This window comes from Acartia tonsa, chromosome 13 (genome assembly GCF_053477335.1).
Source record: "Acartia tonsa isolate MP-2025a chromosome 13, ASM5347733v1, whole genome shotgun sequence".
NCBI classification, from domain to species: Eukaryota; Metazoa; Arthropoda; class Copepoda; order Calanoida; family Acartiidae; genus Acartia; species Acartia tonsa.
The window spans coordinates 44,804,030-44,828,166 of NC_137272.1; the positions used below are offsets into that span (position 1 = coordinate 44,804,030).

A 24,137-nucleotide genomic window follows, 5' to 3' on the forward strand; every position below is an offset into this window, starting at 1 on the left:
TGTCCATATGAAATTTAAGTATTTTTTGTTCAAACTTATGTTAATTATTTAATATCTAACGCACCATTTCTTTATTTTCTCATCCTTGTTTGTAATTTCTTCTAGTCTTATGCGCTGCGCTGTTATGTATAAATAATTAATGTCATCCTTGTTTATATTTGTAGGAGTGTTAAAGAATTAAGCCAACATGGAGAAGTTACCTATAATCCTAGATACTAGCATCATCCTTGTTTATATTTGTAGGAGTGTTAAAGAATTAAGCCAACATGGAGAAGTTACCTATAATCCTAGATACTAGCATCATCCTTGTTTATATTTGTAGGAGTGTTAAAGAATTAAGCCAACATGGAGAAGTTACCTATAATCTAACAGATGCAAGTGTCGCGGATTTATCTACTTGGCTAGAAGAGGTCAGTTTTAATGGTGCTTTTACCCAAAATTCTAATTGAGCAATGAAACCCCATCCCCAGCCTTTCTAATTGAAAATAAGGGGAGGGGTAGTTTTTAAAACCATTGCAGGGGGCCCTTAATCTGTCTAAAACATACCCTCTACCTTTTTTCAATATGTTTAAAAATTATGGGGGGGGGGGGGGGGTTCTGTTGTAGACTAGTCATTGAAGTTTTTTGTTTTTTACCACCTAAATTGTTCTCGTGGGGCGGGGAAAGGATATATCTACCCACAGAATGTAAAGAAATATATTTTTTTGCCGTATCGCTTCGAAACCGATTAATAACCTGTGAATTAGAACCGGTTCTAAGCCATACTAAAAATTATGTCTAGCATCGTATAATATCCAGTTTTTTTAGGAATATTGAAATGTACAATCATAAGATTAAAACCAGTTTAGTTAGCCCGGGCCTCCGACCCCTCGGGGTTAACTAAACTGGTTTTAATCTTATGATTTTGTATTTTGATATCCGCGGAAAGCTGTCTATAATATGATAAATAACTATTGTTATGCAGATTATCATGTTCTCTAATAAAGTGAAACTCGTAGCTGGCAAAAATAACGATGCCTCCATCCCCTTCCTCTCCTACTGGACGAAAGAACTGACTAATAAATGATGTCTATGTTAGGTGAGCTGTGGAGACAAGAACCTGGAGGATTACAGATCTAAGACCAGTGCGTCACGACCCCGCAGGGATGACGGCCAGTTTGTCACTCCAAGATAAATCAATATCTCGGAAACAGCCAAACTCAACATTTAAGTTGTAACCTCCAGGGATCTTAAGGGATTAGACGATTGACAAAATTACCCTTTTGTAGATTAAAATTGTTGGTTGAAAAGTTTGGAAATATTAGTTCGAAATCAATCAATCAATATAAGTACCCAAAGTTTTGAGACAACCTATAAGATAACTTGGAATTATAAAACTGTGGGTACCAACTACCAGTGTAATTTACAGTTCTTAATTTTCCAAAGATTTATTTATAGAATGAAGGGGGGAATGGCTAATGGGCCATTAGACGTAAATTATACTGGTACCCAAAGTTTTTAAAACACTATCTGTCATAAGTTGGCTTTTAAACTTTTGGTACATTTATAAAATTTTGATTGGTTGGTTTAAACTTTTCAACCAACAATTTTCATCTACAGGAGAGTTGGTCTTGTTTATCATCAATATATCGTCCATTGTCTTATCCCTTAAGATCCCTTATGAAAGCATACTTTTGTGTAAAGCATATCATATTAATATGCATTAATATGAATAGGTAGTCATAACTTGATAATTTTATACATAATAACATGGATATCAACATATACATAGAAACGAAGCTATGCAAATGGGACATATGGACTGACGAACAGCACTATCATTAAAATTCGAATAAAGAGTCAAATCTCATTTGTTGTAAAATTGCTGTGAATTCAAGATATTTAAATAGAAATATCGATCTAATCAACAAAGGAATCACTAATTAATATGTATATTAAGTAAATAGAATGATTCATATCAAAATTTTAATCTTAAAATAGACAAAAATTAATCTGGTTCAAATCTATCCTAACGATCCATGGAAATTGATAGGTAACATGCCTAAGTATAAACATATGCTACATTCATGTCTTAATAACAAGCAATACATGAAGAAAAGCTTCCCTTGGTGTTATAAGAGCATACTCATAAATGTTAAGGTCAAATGCTTAAAATATTATCAGAGATATATTTACAATTTAAAAAGCACAATTTCATTTTATACCTAAAGTAGTAGGTAAGTTTTTTCATTTAGATTTTGCAACCACTGAACTAATTGAGTTCTCAATGTTAGGGATACTTTATATTGGTCATGTGACGATTTTAGTTTTGGGGTGGTATAATGTTGTTTTTCAAGAAATCAAGGCTCTTATATTAAAATATTAAAAATTATAAAAGCTTAATTAATTAAGGGGATTTATGTTTATTATAAATGTGATTTAAGTTAAAAAGAATATTAATTGTATCCAACGAAAACCTATTATTTTAAATAATTTATTTTAGAGCTTTAAACAAATATTTTATCTAGTCGAAACTAAGATCAAAATTGATTTTTCATTTTTTTGAATTTTGTAGCTTTTCTTAACATTTTTTTTTGTAGATTTTTAATAATTTGATTAAATCATGCTTAAAATGCTCAAATTCTAAAATACTTGCTGATGATAATAGTTTGTTTTTTCTAGTTTTTTATTATTTTGTATTTAAAATTTATTTGTTTTCAAATATGATCTGTACGAAACAAGAATCTTAATTTTCAAGAGAAAAAATTAAGTGAAACAACTTTTAGGAAAAAGTTGGCTGAAACTTCGGGGTATTCCTTTAAAGTGTCTATTGAGCACAGAACCCCCTATTTTTGTATAATTTGAAAATAATGGGGAGGGGGGGGGGGGTGGTGTTAGGTTTTTGTTTGCTTTATTACTTTAGGTTAGACTAGCGACTACGTCCCCTAGAAGCCTCTAGGAGCTCTTAAAGTGCGATGGAGAAAAGTCGACCCTCGCCATTTATGGGAGGGGGTTCAACAAATAAGTTCAAAACATTCCCTGGCCCTAAAAGAAGTTTCATTGAAAAGGAGATCCATACCGGTTCAGCAGTTAGTGATATCCTTTGCTATAGACATAAAAGCTTACTACTTTATGTAATAGGATTATAGTGGGTACTGGGTTGGTAAGTCATAGGAAAAAACCACTGCTCTTCCTCTTTTATTTTTTTAAAAATTGGGGGGTTTCAATCCTTAACAGACACTTTGTGGAAAAGTACCAAAACATTTCAAGCTTTAAATGTAAAAATTAAGGTAAAAATATTAATTGTTAAAAAGTCCAAATTAGTCTGCTTAGTAGAATTATTATTATTTATATGTTATTATTATTAGTTAAATAAATTTGTGCACTGCTTAGTATTTTTGTTTTTGTATTTGAACCCGCGACCGTGGCTTAACACTGTGTCATATCTAAAGAGTTAAGAATGGTTCCTAATGCTACTATGTCAGATACGTGACATTAATTCAATTGGTAAATTGTGGGAATGCCTTGGCCCAAAACATGCGCAATTCCTTAATACGCACAGTTAGGACTTCACAGACAAAAGCCGTGCAATCAAAGAGGTGGTTGTCTGATGGATGTTATTTAACCTAATACCCTTTCCAAAATTGTACTTGGCTACTATAGGAATCACCATGCAAAGTTTGAAATTGGTAGGACAATTTTAACAAACCTAAATTAGCGATAAAAGCTATCCGTTCCGGACGGACCTGCCCCAATTATGGAAAAACTTCTCTTTTAAAACTAGCAGAGTCACTGAAACGAATCTTTCTAGAACACAGTTTTTGTGTATTGAAAAATATGTTTTCATTTAAAACTTGATTATTTAATAAACAAAGTCTAGAAATAAAATGGCGCGATATAATAATATGACAAAAATATTTTCTAGTATGGCTTCTAAACCGAGTATTATCCGATGCATTAGAACCGGTTCTAAGCCATAATAAAAAAATCACGTATCGTATTGTATCATATCCAGTTTCCTACAAATTTAAAAATGTACAAGCATAAGATTGAAGCCAGTTTTGTTAACCCAAGCCTTCGGCATTGTACATTTTATATCCGCGGAAAGCTGTTTAAAATACGATGTGAGAATCAGACCCATTTTTGTCGAGACTAAACCTTTAGTAAAATCCATGTCTGTTAGTTTTCGTTTATTACTTTAGGTTAAACAAGGGGTTCTTCTATTGGGTACTGAATAGCCCCGCAAGGGTTATGTGTAAAGAATTCCAATCCTATCCCTACAGACAATTAGATGTTTATGACACTAGTCCCCAAAGTTCTATAATAACGTTTCCTTATTCGTTGACTCAACAACTTTTGAGACTTTAATGAATTATGATTGGTTAGTTAATGAAGTCGAATAAAAACGTTTCAAGCACTAATTTTAGACTTTAGTTAATTATGATTTGTTAGTTCATAAAGTTGAGTGTTCAAACGCTACAACCACTAAATTTAATATACAGAAAGGGTAATTTTATTAATTGGGGATGATTTAACAGCCATTGTCTTATCCTTTTGTATACCTGAAATTCAGGGAGTAAGGGAGGGGACAATGGATCGAATATTCAATTTTTAAGGAGTCTCCGACTTTGGGGACTGGCTTAAAGGGAATGTGCACGAATACAGGAGATTCTTACTGATTTTGGGGACTTGCGCATCAATGCCCCGCTAACTAGCTGAGCTAGTTTTGAATATGCAGACAGAAAAGTTTGTTATTTATCGATGGTTTTAACAAATATTTTCTCCCAAGAAAATGTCTTTTCATGTATAGAAACTCTACTGTGATATTTATGTATTAGATAATCTAAGAACCGCTTGAATTAAGGGGTCAATTATAAATATATCAGAAGGGTTGAGGTAGTTCTAAACAAGATTTTTCTAGTGATTAATTACAGAATGTTTACTACATTGTGATGTGTTGATAATTTAATTTTCAAGTAAATGATTTTTTTCTTAGAACTAATTTTGTTCTAAATTAGGTTACCATGATCCCTTTCCATTTTTGGTAAAAATTTCTTGATAAATCTGGTTTTTATTGCTTTTCAGCAAACCCTCTTAAATTGAATTAATTGCCCATTGTCCCCTCCCTTACTCCCTGCCTGAAATTAGTGTAAACAGTAAGTTTTTGTAAAGCTTAATCTCGTAATGTTTTCATTTAGTAACTGGATTAAATATAAACACAACAAATGTTTTCATTTTGAAACTGGATAATTTAAAAACACAAATGTTTTTAAGGACGTACAATGCTTTTTGCGACTTAGATTTTGGAGGACGAAACCCAAACTTCGAGAAAGACGATTCCAGTGACGTCATATACGTTGGGAAGGGGGGAAGAGAATCTCTTCCTTTTTCTCCCATCTCTTTTGAAGAGATTTTCTACCCCCCTTCAAGGAGTAAAATAACATCCCGAATAATTATCCCCTTCTGTTGATCAAAATTATTGGTTAAAACGTTTCTACACTCAACCTGATAATCCAAACCATCATAATTCAATAAAAGTCCCAAAAGTTGATAAGCTAACCAATAAGAATACGTCTTAATAAAACTTTGGAGACTAGTGTGATAAATATCCCAATGTCCCCTCCCTCCCTGTGTGATAATGTACAAACAAATGGACACAACAACATAAATGCTTAATGTTCAGGGATCTTAAGGGATAAGACAATGGTCGATAAATTGATATACATCCCAAATAATGACAAACAAAAATACATCTTCTGTAGATCGAAATTATTGGTTGAAAATTTTTGTCACTTTTAGTTTGGAAATAACCAATACAAATTAGAACTACAAAAAATAATGATGTTATAAAACTTTGGGTACCAGTGTAATTTACTGTCCAATGTGCCCTCCCTCCCTGCAGTTATTAAATAATTTAACACATTTGTTAATAAGATTACTTATCAATATTGCATCTTATATGTGCTTTATAATATTTTTATGCTTAAGCTGTTGGAAGGTAGTTTTAGGTATATAGTAGATGCATATATAGATAACTACCTCCCCCCCTTTTCCAAAGACCTTTTTGTCTGCTACCAAATTGTTTTCAGCTAAATGGCTGTGTTATTATTCCCGACACCATTGGCTGATTTTTAAAGACCCAATTGAAAGTCGGCACAAGGTCATTGGGATAGGGAAATACAGTTGTTTAACCCTTTCCCCCTCTAGTGTTTTAGTTTTTAAAAATCTGAAGTGCTTTCTCTCAAAGTGAAAATAGAGCACTAAAACCCACAAGCTGACACAATAAAAACTGTCCCGAATTTGTATTAATTTTGAGGAACACGACTCCAGTGACGTCATATTTTTCTTTCCCGAAAAAGGGAAGGGGGGAAGAAAATCTCTTCAAAAGAGATGGGGAAAACCCCCTTTTCTCCCATCTCTTATATAAGATGAAGGACACACCAAAAAAATAACATTGCCTTAACGATCAAATTCTTATAATGCTTAAGCAATAACAATGTGACTCCTATATATGTGTTTTGTTATATTTTTCATAATTACATATAATCATCTTAAGTTAATATTTTTAATTCTAATTCAATTTTGAATTCAGTCTTTTACTAGCATTCATAACAGAAGCATCTTACAATGGAGAAAGTTGTCAATGGATTTAACGCAGGTTTGATAATGATTCAATTTTATAAGCGAAGCTTTTATGTAATTCACTGTGTTTGTCATCCGAAAATAGGAAATCAGAGTTTTCTCAACTGCTGTTTAAGATAGATTGCAGATGTGTTTTGATAAAGATATAAACAGCAAGTATCAGGGGGGGGGGGGGCATTGGGCTATTATTACACTAGTCTCCAAAGTTTTGAACTTGAATTTGATTAAATTTTGATGGTCGGTTCGTTAAGATTAGTGTCCAATTAGTTTTATCCACCAATTGTGATCTACAGAAGGGGTTATTGTTTATCATTATTGGAGATGTTTATTGGATATTAATTTATCGGCCATTGTCTTATCCCTTTAGATCCCTGAGCAAGTTTACAACTTTTTTGTCGGTCATGCTAAAAATTTCGTGATTTTTTATCATTCTTTCTCATTCTCTTTATTTTCATGTTTTTTTTATGGTCATTGAATGTCTGCTCTTAAGCATCACCTTGCCCTTTGTCAATCTATGAGTTTTGTTCTTCGCAACTTATGTATAATGTCAGCCTTGATCATTATAGACAGCTCTTTGCGGATATTAAATAAAAATTATAAAATTAAAACCAGTTTTGTATTCAAGGCTTTGGCTAAAAACATGTTGTTGATTATATGATTTTTATTTTGATATTCTTGGAAAATGGTCTGTAATACGATGCTATACATGGATGAGAAACGGTTCTAATCCAGCGGATGTTAATCGCTTTCAAAGCCACACTGGAAAATCAATTAAATCATTATAAAAAAAGAAATCTCTTTTTTAAATTAGCGACAGAGCCAATAGCCTTAAACGGCTTAATACATTTATTTTTGTATAAGAGTTAGTGTCAGACTTTTGGGTGAGCTTTAAGCCCCCCCCCCCCCTCCCCCTGGTAAAACGCTGTGCACACCAAATAGAAGACGATAAAGTCCCTCAAAAATCAGCATGTTACGTCATAAAAACGAGGGATTGTCCATCTCTTTTTTAGGGATTTTCTTTCCCACTCCTCCCCTCCTCATTTTTATGACGTCATTAAGGGACTTTCTTCGTCTTAATTGTAATATCTTATTTTTAGACTAGTTTCGTTAGCCCAGGGCCTTCAGCCCAACAGCGATAATAAAACTTGTTTTAATCTTTACAATTCTATATGTCCTCCCGTCCGTCTTTAAGAAACAGAATGAGGAAGACGTAAATTTCTCGGTTGCTGTTCAAGATTAACAACAATTTTTGTGTGTGTATTCTCTTTATTAATTTAGACTTTAATTATTAAGTCCTTCGGTCACGTCTGTAGGTCATGCTTCAAAAGACACATTTGATGTAAAAAAAAATTGGTAACTGGACAAAGTATCTCAAAAATCAACCATGTGACGTCATAAAAATGAGGGATTATCCATCTCTTTTTTAGTCACATGGTTGATTTTTGAGACACTTTGTACAGTTACATTTTTAGTATATTTTTACTTTTTCTATAGCACTAAACATCTGCTCTATAACTGACAATCAGTTTCTCCATCAACAGATCTATAGTATAGATATGTATACAGACAACTAACTCCTTTTCTTTTTCAAAGACCTCTTTCGTCTGCTTCTAAATTATTTTCTGCAACTTGGCTGTGTTAATATTAGCGACACCATTGATTGATTTTCAATGACCCAATAGATTCAAAAGGTTGACGCGATATGGGGAGATACAGTTATTTAACCCTTTCTCCTTCTAGTGTTTCACTCTTATTCTCCATCTATAATTTTATTGTGCTTCGCTATTCATAGATGTTGTCATTCTTGTTTTTAGAAGCCAGCGATGCTGAGGCCGCAGCTTTTACCCTGAAGAGTGGCCTTGCTCAAATGGCTAAGGTAAGACAAAACTTTGGGGACTTTTATTGAACTTTGATTGGTTGGTTCACCAAGTTGAGTGTCCAAACGTTTCTACCACTAATTGTAATCTACACATGGCAAGGGTAAAACAAAATTATTTGACAATTTGACTTTAGCAAAGCATAAGTAAAGCAAGCTGTTCTATACTAAGATTGTGAATGATCATGGGGATGTAAAGGAGAACCATAACAGTTCAGCGGTTAGCGAGATCCTTCGGCATATACAAACAAACAAACAGACAGACATCCAGTTACTATATTATAAGGACTACCGGCTACGCTCCTATAGGCCTCTAGGGTCCCTTGAGGTTTAAATCGACCCCTTTACTTTCAATTGTAGTTTTAAAATGAAAAGGGTTTAAAAATCTTTTTTCTAGGGGCTTTTGAGAGGATGGTGGTACCCTCCCCCAAAATAGATAAAAACCTTCCCAGGACCTATGAGAAGCTACTCTGTAAAGAAGAACCATATCGGTTCAGCGGTTACAGATATCCTTCGCTACAGACTAAAATAGCTTACTACTTTATATAATAGGTGTCTCGATGATTTGGTGAGCTTCGTTTTTATGGATGTTATCATCCTTGTTATTATTCTAATTGTATTTAGGGAGGTTTGATAATGGATGTTATCATCCTTGTTATTAAAATTCTATTTAGGGAGGTTTGATAATGGTTTATTCGTTGGCTTAACAACATTGGGGACTTTTATTAGATTTTGATTCGTTGGTTCATTAATTTATTTAACCACTAATTGTAAGCTACAGATGGGGTAATTTTGTGTATGATCATGGGGATGTAAAGGAGAACCATAACAGTTCAGCGGTTAGCGAGATCCTTCAGTTCATACAAACAAACAATCAGACAGACATCCAGTTACTATATTATAAGGACTAGCGGCTACGCTCCTATAGGCCTCTAGGGTCCCTTGAGGTTTAAGTCGACCCCTTTACTTTCAATTGTAGTTTTAAAATGAAAAGGTTTTAAAAATCATTTTTTGGTAGAGTTAATTTTTCTCGAGGGGCTTTTGAGAGGGTGGTGGTTTCTATTCTTATTCTATTTAGGGAGGTTTGATAATGGACGTTATCAATGCAGAACAAGCCAAAATTGCACAGGAGGCGGGGGTAAGCAATTTTTAAAAGCAAAGCTTTTTTTATAATTAGGGTCGGTCCGGCCGTACGTCACAGACAGTTAGTACAATTTAGAAAGCGTAGCAACTCTAATATTATTACTTGAATGTCAGTACGTCCATTTTAAACATGAAGATGTTTAACCTTTTAGTAGCGAAGCTACTCTATTATTCGAAATGTCCGTCCGTCGTTCCGTCCGTCTGAGACATAGTGGGGGAAACGTGATTTTCTCGGCTCCTAGAAAAGATAGACAGCTAAAATTTTTAGTGAAGATTCTTATAACATATGCCCATCTACATCTACATTGTTTTGTCTATCTGTCTGTCATTTGGGGTGCTAGATCGATTCCTACAATTTCATGTTTTTGTGATTTTCTCAACTCCTTTTTAAGATAATGGGCTGAGATTTATAGGGATTGCTTAAATTTACATTTTACATATTTTCCTTAAGTTTTTTACGATTTTTAAATTAATAGGGGTGCTAGATCGATTCCTAGATTTTTAGGTTTTCTATTGTTTTCTCAATTCCTATTCAGGATTTGCGGATATTTATCAGGGATTGAATATGCTCATATTCTACATATTTCTATCAAGTTTCATTAAGATTTGTTTATAAATTGTGGTGCTAGATCGATTCCTAGATTTTAATTTTTCGTGATTTAAAGGTTGCATGATTTTGAAGTTTTCGTCATTTCCCTATTTCATCAAATATATAGGATGACACTGGCAGGGGCGTCCAAGCTTTTTTTGGGGGGGGGGGTAAAAAATTTTAGGGGGGGGGGTAATTCGTGTTTGGGGGGGGTAAAATGGCGCGCGAAGCGCGCCGAAATTTTTTTTTACCCCCCCCAAAATTTTTACCCCGGGGGTAAAATTTGATTGGGGGGGGTAATTACCCCCCCTAAAGTCTGTTGGGGGGGGGGGTAAATAATCCCCCCAAATCTGTTGGGGGGGGGGGTAATTACCCCCCCCAAACTAATTTACCCCGGGGGTAAAATTTTTGGGGGGGGTAATTTAATTATGTAAAAAAAGCACCTACCTAATCTATTAAGTACTATCCTATAACATAAAGTAGTAAGTAAGGTTTATTCAGGGATAGGAAGCCTCACGTTAGCCGCGTGTAACTCACTAACCAATGAACCAATATGATTATACTTTAAAGTGAAGCGTCTTATAGGTCCTGGTAAGTTTTATAACTAGTTTTGAGACACCTTGACATCCTCCCAAAAGAAATCGCCTATAGAAATTCTTTTTCATTATTTAATAAAATATTTAATTTAGTTAGGTATCTATTTTATGGAATCTTCAGTGCTTTACAATTACATCATAGATCCCCCCCCCCAAAAAAAAAAATTTTCAGTAAATTTTTTTTTTAAGAACATTCAATTTTTTAAAGAACATTTATTTTGGGGGGGGGTAATTACCCCCCCCATAATCGTTTGGGGGTGCCAAATGGCCCATTACCCCCCCCCCCCCTTGGACGCCTATGGACACTGGTATATTGTAAATATATTCATAATATACATTCATAATTTCTGAGCTTCGCTACTTATGGATGCTGTCATCCTTGTTTAATAACAAATTTTTATGTGATTTTATGCTCAATTGACTAAAAATATACATAGGACATATTTGGGGATCCTTTGGGATAAGACAATGGATGATAAATTGATGTATATTCTCAATGATAATGATCAAGCAGCGTTGCGGAGCCATTTGGTTTTGGTGCGGCTCCGTTTCCGGCTACGGATACGCGGAGCCGTCTATGATGATGGCTGCCCCGGCTCCGGATTTGGCTTCGGCTCCGACCTAAAATCAAGAAAAACTCGACATATTTTTGACTTTTGAAGGTTATAAAAGTTCAATTTTTGTAAAACTTAAAAGGTGCATTTGCACATGACAAAACAGAGTTACCAAATTATAATTTATAAAAAAATCTCTTCATTTATCTAGTCCGGAGCCGGAGCCCTTTTTCAAAACGAAAATTACGGCTCCGGCTCCAGCAAAATATGGCGGCTCAACGGCTGCCGGCTCCGCAACACTGTGATCAAGCTTACCCCTTCTCTAGATAAAAATTATTGGTTTGACCCAAAGTTTTTTTTGAAATCTTGATTAATTGGTTTAAAATTGGAGTTTCCAAACATTTAAACCAATAATTTTGTGGATGTATTTAAATTTGTCGTCCATTGTCTTATCCTTAAAGATCCCTGGCTCAAAGAAGACGAAGCCCAATCTGTCCTACTTTTGATTCCTGTGACGTCATAGAAATGAGGGAGATGACAGGAGAAGTGGGAAAGGAAACCCCTAAAATAAGAGATGGATTATTGCTCATTTTTATGACGTCACAAGAATCAAAAGTAGGACATAAGGGCTTCGTCGCTAAAGAAATATCTTTTATATTTAATTTTTTTGGATAAAATTATAAAATTATTTTTCTTGTTTGTAGGCAGTTGCTGTCATGGCTTTGGGTAAGTTTTTACTGGTGGTGAAGCTACTATATAATTCACTTTATCTCACGTCCAGCCGTCTGCTTGTCCGCCAGTTCAAAAAGCTACAGGAGAAATGTAATTTTCTCGCTACTAATTGATGTTGTCATCCTTGTTCTACTTAAGAATACATTTTTATAATTACTTATCAGGGTAGGTTTATATACACATGTCTTGGGATGGTTTAAGGCTATGTTTTTGATATATTGGTCCTCCCTTAAAGGTTAGGGGCGCAGCAACTAGTAAATAAAACAAAACTAAAACATTTTTAAATATCCTAGATTATTAAATTATATTAATGAAATTCTATTTGTTTTTAGAGAGAGTACCAGCAGATATTAGGTAATTTTTATTTACGTATTCATTCGAAACCGATTAATATCCGGTGGATTAGAACTGGTTCTCATCCATACAAAAAGAACTATGTCTAGCATCGTATTATATCCAGTTTTGTACGAATAGTTTTTCAACAAATTTACTCACCCTTTTGTTTCGACTTGAATACATTTATATTCTGATAATTCAGTTCTGACACTCTACAAGTGTTAATATTTGTTTGTCCTACCGTTTCATAGCTGTGCTTTTATGGGTGTTGTCATCCTTGTTTTATAATATCTTGTGTGTGTTTGTAGGAAAGATGGAGGAATAGCAAGGATGACAGATCCAAAACTTATCAAGGTACATTAAACATTATCAGGAGGTAGTTTCCCTAAAAGTGCTTAGTCAAGCACAGAACTCACTCCTCCCCCTCAGTTTTATTTAAAGTAGGGAGATGAGAGGAGAAGTGGGAAATAAAACCCCTAAAATAGATGGAGAATCCCTCATTTTTATGACGTCACGTGTCTATCTCCCCCTAGTATTTAATTTTTTTTTTCATTTATTACTTTAGTTCAGGTTAGGTTAAATTGCGTACTAGGAAGTCACACAGGGTTAGGCTGGTATAGGCCCTGAAGGGTTAGTTCTAGGAAAAATCCATCCACTCTTACTATAAGACAACCATCAATTTTATTTCACAAAAGATAAAGAAAAGACCAAAGCATCGCTGTAAAAAGAAAACATATCGGCCCAGCGGGTAGCAAGATTCTTTGCTACTGACAGACAAACAGATATCCTGTTACTTTTATGTAAATATTGTTGCATAGATCGATTTTAATTTAATCGACGATAAATTTATATATATTTCCAATAATAATAAACAAGAATACCCCTTCTTAAGATTAATTTTATTGGTTGAAAATTTTAAAACTAACCAATGAAAAATTAAATAAAGGTACCCAAAGTTTTTGAGCCAACAAATATAAGAGTGTAATTATAAAACTTTGGGTACCAGTGTAATTTACAGTCCAATGTACCCTAGGGATGTTGACCGCCCTTTTTATTGTTTCTAGGAGATAATGGCTGCCGTGTCAATTCCAGTTTTTGCCAAAGTGCGTATTGGTCATTTTGCAGAGGCGCAAATTCTGCAAGAAATTGGTGTCGACATGATTGACGAATCTGAAGGTGCGCAGCGCAGCTACGCTATTTTTATGATTTGTCTGTACGTCCATCCGTAACGGAGATATCCTTTGTTTGTTGTTTATTGCGTTTCCGCGAATATTAAAATGAAAAAGTATAATTCCAGTTTTGAAGGCATGTCTAACAAAACTGGCATTAATTTTATTATTCGTGGAAAATTGTCAGTATTGCTCAGATCCGGTTCTAATCCAGCGGAAAAAAATTATAATTCATCATTGCTTAACATACCTAGATTTTTTAAGCGAAGCTACTAATTAATTCATTTTAATCAATCGGTGGAAATGTGATTTATCGAATGCTTATTTACAAACAGCTGAAATTTTTAGTGATGATTCCCTGTACCAAAGGCCATCACGTATATAATTTACTTGGTCCTTCGCAGAGCCGGTCTTGCTTTAAAAATAAAACTCATCATTTTTATTGAGTTTGTGTGTTTTTTCTTCTCATTTTTAATTTTTATGACAACTGCACATCTGCTCTATAATTTATTGTGTCTTTTTGTTCTTCGATCTATGTATGTTGATATCCTTGTTTTTTTTACAGTTTTGTCACCAGCAGATAACGAGTTCCATATTGACAAGAATAAGTTTCAGATTCCCTTTGTTTGTGGGGCCAGGTAGCATTTTAGGGATCTATAGGGATAAGACAATGGCCGATAAATTGATGTACATCCCCAATGATGACAAACACAATTACCCTTCTGTAGACTAAAATTACTAGTTGAAAAGTTTGAATACTCAACTTAATAAACCAACAAATTATAATTTAGCAAAAGTCTCCAAAGTTGTTAAGCTATGGGGACTGAAAGTAATAAACAGCCCATTGTCCCCTATCTCTCTGTGTGTCAGATTCCATTTTAGTTAAAATATTATTCTTGACTTTTTTTTTGGGGGGGGGGGGACCATACCCCAAAATAGCAATAAACCTTCCCAGAACCTATGAGGAGCTACACTGCAAAATGGGGATAGATGTCACTGCTTTTGGCCTAACTATTCTATTGAAGTCAGGAGATATCCTATACCTAAAAGCTGTGACATCTATCCCCATTTTCCTACAGCACTAAACACAGCTACCAAAAAATTCTATAGATTTTTGTAATCTTATTAAAATACTAGCGGCTTCACCCCTAGCCTCTAGGGGGTGGGGTATTTTTCATTTTTTAGGGGGGTTTGGGGTGTCCCAACCCCCAAGAAAATAGTTATAAATATTCCCGGGACCTATGAGAAGCTAGGTTAGCGAGATCCTACGGTACAGACACACAGACAGACAAACAAACAGACAAACATCCTATTACTTTAGTATAAGGATATATTTGTAGAAATCTTGGAGAAGCTTTAAGAAGAATTAGCGAGGGAGCAGCTATGATTAGAACTAAGGTACTCTATTATACATATCAGGGATATTAAGGGATAAGACAATGCATAACAAATTGACATATACATCCCCAAAGATGATAAACAAATTTACAAATATTTCTACGAATATAAAAATGTACAATTATAAGATTAAAACCAGTTAAAACTGGTTTTAATCATATAATTGTACATTCTATATCCGCGGAAAGCTGTTATTAATACGATACGAGAAAATACTATTATTAACTGTAGGGGGAGGCAGGGACATGGGACGTGGGGAAAAAGGGATAAATTGATATACGTCCCTAATGATAATATAGAAATTTACCCCTTTGTAGATTGAGTGAAAGTTTTGACAATACTAGTTAGGACCTAACCAATCAAAATTTAATGATAGTACTCAAAGTTTTGGGGAAATCTTGATTATAAAACTTTGGGTACCAGCGCAGCCACTCTTTAATATGTTATTATTATCTGTAGGGGGAGGCAGGGACAGGGAACGTGGTGAATATTGGGATAAGACAATACACGAAAAATTTATATACATCCCCAATAATGATAAACAAAATTATGTGTAGGGTGAGGCAGGTACAGGGGACGTGGTTAATGCCGTGAAGCATGCCAGAACTATTCAAAGTCAAATCCTGAAGGCCCAGGTAAACTTCTTTTGTAGCTGTGTTTACTGCCCTAAGAAAATGGGGATAAACGATACCGCGTTTGGCTTACCTGTTCTGTTGACGTCATAATAGAGGGAAAGTAAAAAAGGGAAGGGGGAAAGAAACACCTTGGAAAAGAAATGGATTATAGGGTATTTTATGAAGTCAAAAGAAAAGGTAGGCCAAAAGTGGTGACTTCAATCCCCATTTTACTTTTGCACTACAGATATCTACCTTCTTTTTTTTATAGCGAAGCTACTCTATAATCTGTCTGTTTGTCCATCGGTCCTAATCTAATAGCGTTAATATAGGCATCGGCATGTTTGAATTGTTCAATCAATTTAAAATTGTAATAATGATTCCTGTAACTAGCTGTGTTTAGAACCCTAGCAAAATGGGGAAAGATGTCACTGCTTTTGGCCTACCTATTCTATTGACGTATTGTTGTGGCTATATATTAATTTATTGCCCATTGTCTTATTCCTTGACACCCCTGTGAATATTAAGGGTATGGATGACAACGAGCTGCGTGCTTATTCCCGCGAGCTAGAAGTTGATTATAAACTGTTGAAAGAAACTGCCAAGAGAGGAAGGCTGCCTGTGGTCAACTTTGCAGCCGGCGGAATAGGTAATTGTTTTTCTCGTATTCATTTGAATCCGGTGGATAGGAACTGGTTCTCATCCATACGAAAAAACTTTGTCTAGCATCGTATTATAACCAGCTTTCTACGAATATAAAAATGTACAATCATATAAAACAAGTATTTTTAGCAAAAAAAACTGATTTTAAACTTATAATTGTACATTTTTATATCCGTGGTAAGCTGTTTAGAATACGATACGATACGATAAATATTATTAATTGCATAATATTTGCCTAGAAGTATTAATCATGTCTGGTTTTGAGTGGCGCCTGTTTAAGGGCATGGACATTTCTCATACTAATTTAATATGACGTAAAGTTGCTTTCAATAAAACTCGAACCCGATACCTTTTAATTCCCTCAACAGCAAGCCGACAGGCTAACATCATGCAAAAAATTTTTAATTTTTTTTATAATTAAATGGCCAAAATAGTATTCAAAATTTCAATTATTTCCCATTACAATCCATTAAAAAAGTTGTAGATTTAAAAAAAAACGAGCCTGAATCAATAAGAAAGAATTTAAAGGGTGGTTCCCCCCTATCTTTGAAAAAAAATTAATCCTTCGGTGCCTTAACCCTGCGGATCTTCCCTATGCCTAACCTAAACTGACCTAAAGTAATAAACAAAAAAACGAAGAACTACCCCCCCCCCCTCCCTATTTTTTATTTTACTTCAAAGGAAATTTCTAAAAAAAGAGATAACCTTTTCAAAATCTGTTTATTGTCTGTTTATAATTATTTGAATTATTTTAGCAACACCAGCAGATGTCAGTCTTCTGATGCAAATGGGAGTGGATGGTGTTTTCGTCGGCTCAGGTAAACATTTCCCATTATGGCTTCGAATCCGATTATTATCCAGTTAATAAGAACCGGTTCTCAGTCACATTGAGAATTCATACATCGTATCGTATTATATCCAGTTTTCTACGAATATAAAAATGTACAATCATAATATTAAAACCAGTTTTGTGCTTTCCCGTGCTTTCCGCATCTCGGGGCTAACAAAAATGCTTTTAAATTATAAAAGAAAAAGAATTGACTTTATAGATAATATAGAATGGCAAAGATCCAAAGATACACATAGAGAAATTGACTAAAGAAAAGCAATAAGTGGTTGAAACGTTTGGACACTCAACTTAATGAACCAACCAATCAATATTTAATAAAAGTCTCCAAAGTTGTTAAGCCAACTAATAAGTAAACGATATTATAAAACTTTAGGGACTTGTATATTGTATAATAATCATCCCAATATCCCATTCCTGTCTGAATATCTGAGGTGGATTCTTAAAAAAGATTTGCCCCACAAATCGCTTAGTGTGGCAAAATTGTTTTTGTGAAAAATCCACCAAAATCACATTAAAAATCTACAAAAATTTAACAAAATCATAGAAGGGTTATTAACATAATATTTTATTTCATTTTGTAGATTTTTTATGTGATTTTTGAGGATTTTTCACGAAAACAGTTTTGCCCCACTAAGCGATTAGTGGGGCAAATTTTTTTTTAAGAATCCAACTCAGGACTCTTGTTTACAATACATGGAGGAGGGGACATTGGCCAATATAATTTTACAAAAATTTGTATAAAGTTGTAGCTTTACTCTTTCTTCAAATATCAGTTCAGCAGTTTATGGGCCGCAGACACATTTAGACGGACAGACAGACATTCTGATACTTAAATAAAAATAATGTTTATAAAAGGAATCTTCAAGAGTGGAAATCCAGAAAGAAGGGCAAGAGCTTGTGTCCAGGTATTCATTTCATGTCTACTTGCAGCAACGTCCCTAGAGGCCTCAAGTGGCACTTGAAGAGTGGTGGAGTTGAATTCGATAACCTATTTTTTTTTTATCTTATATAGATTTAAAAAGAAATTTATTTTATGAGAAGCTACCCTGTAACGGAGAACCTGATCGGTTCAGCGGTTAGCAAGATCCATCAGTACAAACATACAGACAGATAGACACCCTGTTACTTTATTACAGGGAACTAGCGGATGCGCATCTAGCATATAGGAGCTCTATATTTGAAGGGATAAGGACGACAGAAAAATAGCCTGAAACCATACCCAGCTTTATTAATATAGCACCCAAAAAAACCTATAACCATCGCAGGACCTTGTAAGAAGCTTCACTGTAAAGGAAAAACATATCAGTTCAGTGGTTAGCGAGATCTTTCAGTAAAATCATACAGACAAACACACAGACTTAACTACTTAAAAGGAATTATTTGTAGTCTGTAACCCATAACAACCCAACTAGATGTTCTCTGAAATGGGCAAGGATTTTGTTGTTATTCAAAATTGGGAGTTTCTGTGTAGTATAAGTATAGGTATTAGATAAGGGATTATTTGTAGGCTGTAACCCACTACAATAACCCAACTATCCTGGCAGAAGTTAGCGAAGATCTGGGACAACCTATGGTTGGAATCAATTGTGATCAGGTAACTTATCGCGTTGTATTATAGACAGCTTTCCGCGGATATTAGATTGAAAAGTTAATATATTAAAATCTGTTTTAGTAGCCCATAACCCGCGACCGTGGCTCAACACGTAGCGCATTCGCTCGTCGTCGGGAAGGTGATAGGTTCGAATCTCGGTCCGACACCGCGTCAAAAACTTAAGACGTTAAAATTGGTTCCCACTGCTACTATGTCAAATGCGCGACGTAAATAGTTAGAGTGGGGGGAATGCCTTGGCCCAAAACAGGCGCAACTCGTTACCATGCACAGTTAGGACTTCTCAGACAAAGGTCGTGCATCACAGAGAGTTGGTTGTCTGTAATGTACTGTACCACGGGTATGAGGTGAAGGACCAAGAGTCTGGCCTTGAGTTGACAAGTTGACTGTTCAGTCCAAGTGCAACTCACCCATACGACATTAGCATAGTAGCCCATAGGGGTCGAAGGCCCGGGCTAACAAAACTGGTACCCTCCTCCAAAGTAGTATTAAACCTTCCCTAGACCTTTGAAAAGCTTCACTGTTAAGGAGAACCATATAGGTCAAGCGGCTTCGCCTCTAGCCTCTAAGGGCTTTGTCCCAAGAGTTGATTTTAAAAAATTAAGTATTTCTGGTTCTGCCATTTATTGTCAAGTAACTGCCTAAAAACAATTTTGTTTTGTTAAGGGAATTTTCTTTTTTGGAGGTGTTGGAGGTGTCCCACCCCCCAAGAAAATAGCTTAAAACCACCACAGGACCAATAGGTATATACCCTGAAGAGTAGAATCCGATCGGTTCAGTGCTCACCGAGATCCTAATCATTCTATTTTGTGTTATAGATAACAATATTGCTATTTTCTAGATGAAAACAAAGTGGGAGAATAGAGAGAGCAAAATGACCAGAACAATGGAAACTATGGCGGTCAACTAACAACATTCAACTAACTAACTAACATCAAGAAAATCTACCATTGCATTGCAATCAAAGAAACTACCTAAAAAACTATGATTGAACTTTTTAAAAGAATTTTTTTTGTTGCTTTTCCCCCAATTGGCCGGTTTAGTAATGATAAATTGGGGTAGTTTTTATACCTATATCTTACCTTTCCTACCCCTGCAGGGATACCAAGTACCCAATATAACCTAACCTAACCTGACTTAAAAGTAATATTCCCCTTATTTTTATGTGTTATATTTTACAAAATAATGATATTATTATTATACATATTATATACTCAAAATTTATTGATATAGAGTAAATAGGGTTATTAATTAAAATAAAACTATCACATAAATAATACTGCAAATTCTTGTATAGCATTGTGTAGGATTACAAACACAATTTTCGACGTTTTAATAAAATAAAATTATAAAATTATTACCAGTTCTGTTCAAAAACTGGTTTAAATCTTTCATTAAATTTTTCATTTTAATGTCAGTGGCAAGCTGTTTATATTAAGATGCGATAAATAACTAATACTTCATAAGCTTAGTATTTCATTTAGAAATATTGTATATTCGGTGAAAATTTTATCCTCTTCTTTAGTCTTAATAACAAAAAAATAAATTAATATAACATACATATTTTAACAAGGATAACAACATCCATAAGTTGCGAAGCACAAGAAAATCATGGATGGACAAGCAGACCGAACCTTTATAAAAAAAACAAGTATCTACATATCTATAATACAAAGTATCTTGATGTCCGTCCATCCGTCCGTCTGAAGCTTAAGATCTCGGTAACGACTGAACCGATTGGAATCTACTCTTCAGGGAAGATAACTACTGGTCCTATGGTGGTTCTAAGCTATTTTCTTGGGGAGTGGTTGGGTACCTATTTTTTTCAACTACCTCTTGGGGCAAATCCCCTAGAGGCTAGGGGCGAAACCGCTAGTATATATTTGACATACCAAGTATATTCAATACTGGATGCTCATTGGTAGAAGAAATCATCACCTTAAATTTCAGCTGTCTATCTTAATAGCAGTCGAGGAAATCACATAATATGGATGGACTGACAGACGGGCTAACATGACAGATGGGCTAACATGACAGATGGGCTAACATGACAGATGGGCTAACATGACAGATGGGCTAACATGACAGACGGGCTAACATGACAGATGGGCTAACATGACAGACGGGCTAACATGACAGATGGGCTAACATGACAGACGGGCTAACATGACAGATGGGCTAACATGACATACGGGCTAACATGACAGATGGGCTAACATGACAGACGGGCTAACATGACAGATGGGCTAACATGACAGACGGGCTAACATGACAGATGGGCTAACATGACAGACGGTCTAACATGACAGATGGGCTAACATGACAGACGGGCTAACATGACAGATGGGCTAACATGACAGATGGGCTAACATGACAGTTGGGCTAACATGACAGACGGGCTAACATGACAGATGGGCTAACATGACAGACTGAAGGACAGACAAAATGAATTATACAGAAGCTTCGCTAAAATTAGAATATTAAGGACAGAGAGATATATAATTTAATTCATAAAAAAACAGCTTAAAAAAATATTATTTTAATAAGTTTGCTGAATTTTGATTGGTTTGCTCATTAAGTTGACCGTTCAAACGTTTCAACCACTAATTTTAATGTACATAAGGGGTAATATTGTTTATCATCATAGGGGATGTACATCAATTTATGGCCATTGTCTTATCTCTTTAGATGCCTGACTAATAAGTATATAATTATATGTATGTATGTATGGGGGGCCAACACTGTCAGAGTGAAATATTAGAAAAGACGTCACAAATAGTTACCAACTTAATAGAAAAAAACAAGGATGATAACATCTATAAAAGTAAAGCTCTGGAATCAAACGGTAAAACATACGAACATGAAAACTTGTAGTAGAATATAGAAGCTTTAAATGCAGAATAATAATTTTGAAATATAAAAAAAACTGTGTACGAGTTTTTCGCAAACTTGCGGAAAAACAGGATTTTGTTTAAGGACATACATTTTTATAACTTTAAATGAACAGACAGACTTTCTGGTAATGATTATATAGTTGCCATGGTTTCTTAATCGTACCTCATTAATACAGTAATCATTACCCAAGTATTGAAGTCGGTATGGCAATTCTAACATGCCTAGATTAAAAACAAGTGCTAACCATTCAAGGACGTCCAAGGGTGGGGTAAAGGGGTGATTACCCCCCTAAAAAGATTTAACCCTGGGGTGAATTTGGGGGGGGGGGGGTTACAAAAAATTACCACTGCCAACAGATTTCAGGAGGCCCCCAAGCAAATCTTAACCCCCGGGGTTAAAAAAAAATTTGCCCCCCACAAAAACAAATTACCCCCCCTTAAAAAATTTACCCCCCCCCCAAAATAAAAAACCTTTGGCGCACTTGTAACCATTACATACGGACGGACATTAAATATAGAAATCCTTGCTTGGGTAAAATCAAAATAGTTATTCATCACATCGTTTTATAGACAGTTTCCGCGGATAGTAACACGAAAAATTATAAGTTTAAATACAGTTTTATTGTCACCTAAAAAAAATTCAATTCATTTTTTTAGAGAAAGACTGAGAACAGGTTCTAATCCAACGGATATTATTCAGATTGGAAGCCATACTGGAAAAATACTTACTTTCTTCCTACATAGATTAAACAAGTGTTCCATTAATAAAATGTTAAAAAAACTATATAATAAATATAATTAGTCTAATCATGCTATCAACTCCAGCAGTGAAAGATAAACATATTTAATATTTAGTATAATCATTTTAAACCTATTTTTAAAGCAAAGCTTTTATAATTAGGATCAGTCCGTCTGTCCGTATCTCAGTAACTGTTAGTTATTTTTATGTAATGGTTAGCTCTTTTTTTTTAATTTAGACATATTAGAATTATTCTTTTGATTTCAAACTTTTATGATAATTCCTATAACAGTTATAACATGTAGGAAGCTTAGAAACTCTATAAACTCTATAAACTCTATGAACATCAATTCAGAATATGTTTTCTTTTAACCTTTTTAACAACAATTTTTTTATGTGTGATAATTATCGTATTTTATCCCATTAAACAATATAATGTAATTAAGTAGTTTTGCAAAAGATTTCCTTAAAATTAGATATTCCTTGAATAGTAAACCAAATCAGTTCAGAGGTTCTTAAGATCATAAGCTTCAGACAGACATTGTTCTAATTTATATTATAGATAAAAAAGCTTTGCTTAAAAAAAAAATTTTCTTAGGACTTTGTTTTATGTATATATCAAATTATATCAAACTCTTTTTATTTCAGATGAAAAAAAATTGTGCATATAGATTTTGATTAAAATGTGGTCTTAGTATTAAAATTCTGCATATACAGGTAGTAAATATAGTATTAAGGACTAAAGATTGAAATCAATCCTATTTGTTTCTTTAGAATGTTAAAATTGTCCTATGGACTTCAAACTATTTATGCACATAAGTATTCCTAAATTAGTGAAGTATAAACAAGAAAGTGTACCAACTCTATAACCTTTATTAGGACATCCATATGTTGATATTTAGATATTTTGATCAAATCTTTATGTAATGTAATCACCAAAATTTTTATGGTGATCCCAAAGACATTAAACATGTAGTAAGCAAATCATCTCTATAATGAAGTAAGGTTATTACTTAAAATATGTTGTATTTAACCCTTAACAATCGGGCCCCTTGCCGCACCTTAATCGGTCGGGGGGGGGGGCGCCCCCCCCCTATTATCTCAGTTCCTATAAGAGCTAGAGGGCTAAAAGAATTTGTGCAAGTCCCCTGTTTGATAATGAATTTCCGACCTTATAGTAAGTCAAAGTCAATTTTCTAATAATTTTGAATAAGTTGAATAGACAATTTACCTGATCATTCAAGGAGGAATAGATTTTTTCAAGATTGTTTTATGATTTAAATGTATAATATGTAATTTAGGTTTATAAAATGGAAGGAGCTGGCCCAGTAGCAAATTGTTCCAGCACTTGTGGCCTTCAATTTGGGATTTATCCGCTATTTTCACAAGATTCTCAATCATCAAATTTGGCTGAAGAATTTAGTAAAATGAGTATAAATTTTCAAGGTCCTGCAGGAGACAATAAAAGAATATTAGTCAAAGAAAAGATTGAAGAGATAAAACAGAAAGTAGCTGATTATTATTATGATCCAGAGTGTAAGGTTATAGCTATTCCAAATTATTTTGTAATTCCCAAGAAACCAAATGTGTTAGGAAAAGAGGGGAGGGAGAAACAAGATAATCAGTTTTTAGATAAATATATCGAAGAACAATTACACCATGAGTTTGTCAATGCAGCAAGAAACTTAAAGATGGAATCATTCATCATAAACAATTTTCAGGCAGGGGACTGTATTCAACAATTAGTTGAGAAA

The 24,137-nt window shown here is 34.4% G+C and overlaps 2 protein-coding genes across 4 annotated transcripts in view; both read left to right on the plus strand.

The window, feature by feature from the left end:
* The window catches only part of LOC145335490 (spermine oxidase), a 62,890-nt gene extending 59,519 nt beyond the window's left edge, over positions 1–3,371 (plus strand). The window contains exons 19-21 of one of the 3 annotated variants that reach the window (XR_013885232.1): positions 323–410; positions 1,079–2,789; positions 3,233–3,371. Coding sequence is in view for 2 of the 3 variants with exons in the window: in XM_080181253.1 (XP_080037379.1) it covers positions 323–410; positions 1,079–1,174 (184 nt within the window). In the remaining variant the exon portion in view is untranslated. Of the gene's footprint in view, positions 1–164; positions 260–322; positions 411–1,078 lie in introns of those variants that run through there. The other 2 variants (XM_080181253.1, XM_080181254.1) reach the window with 2 other exon arrangements.
* A 3,135-nt stretch (positions 3,372–6,506) lies between these two features.
* Positions 6,507–20,012, plus strand: LOC145304737 (pyridoxal 5'-phosphate synthase subunit SNZERR-like). The gene is made up of 15 exons (XM_080146702.1): positions 6,507–6,637; positions 8,436–8,497; positions 9,576–9,635; positions 12,084–12,105; positions 12,444–12,465; positions 12,756–12,801; positions 13,512–13,623; positions 14,182–14,254; positions 14,957–15,014; positions 15,572–15,649; positions 16,157–16,277; positions 17,047–17,109; positions 17,997–18,046; positions 18,649–18,735; positions 19,592–20,012. Exons 1-15 carry the CDS (start codon positions 6,607–6,609, stop codon positions 19,658–19,660), a joined length of 954 nt encoding a protein of 317 aa, XP_080002828.1. The 5' UTR covers positions 6,507–6,606; the 3' UTR covers positions 19,661–20,012.
* The last annotated feature ends 4,125 nt before the right edge of the window (positions 20,013–24,137 follow it).

Bases quoted from the DNA above. Each gene is read 5' to 3' on its own strand.
- LOC145304737 (XM_080146702.1), top strand. From the start codon at position 6,607: ATGGAGAAAGTTGTCAATGGATTTAACGCAG. The intron at 13,624-14,181 runs GTGCGCAGCGCA...TTTTTTTTACAG, and splicing joins CATGATTGACGAATCTGAAG to TTTTGTCACCAGCAGATAAC. The intron at 17,110-17,996 runs GTAAACATTTCC...TGTTTATAAAAG, and splicing joins TGGTGTTTTCGTCGGCTCAG to GAATCTTCAAGAGTGGAAAT.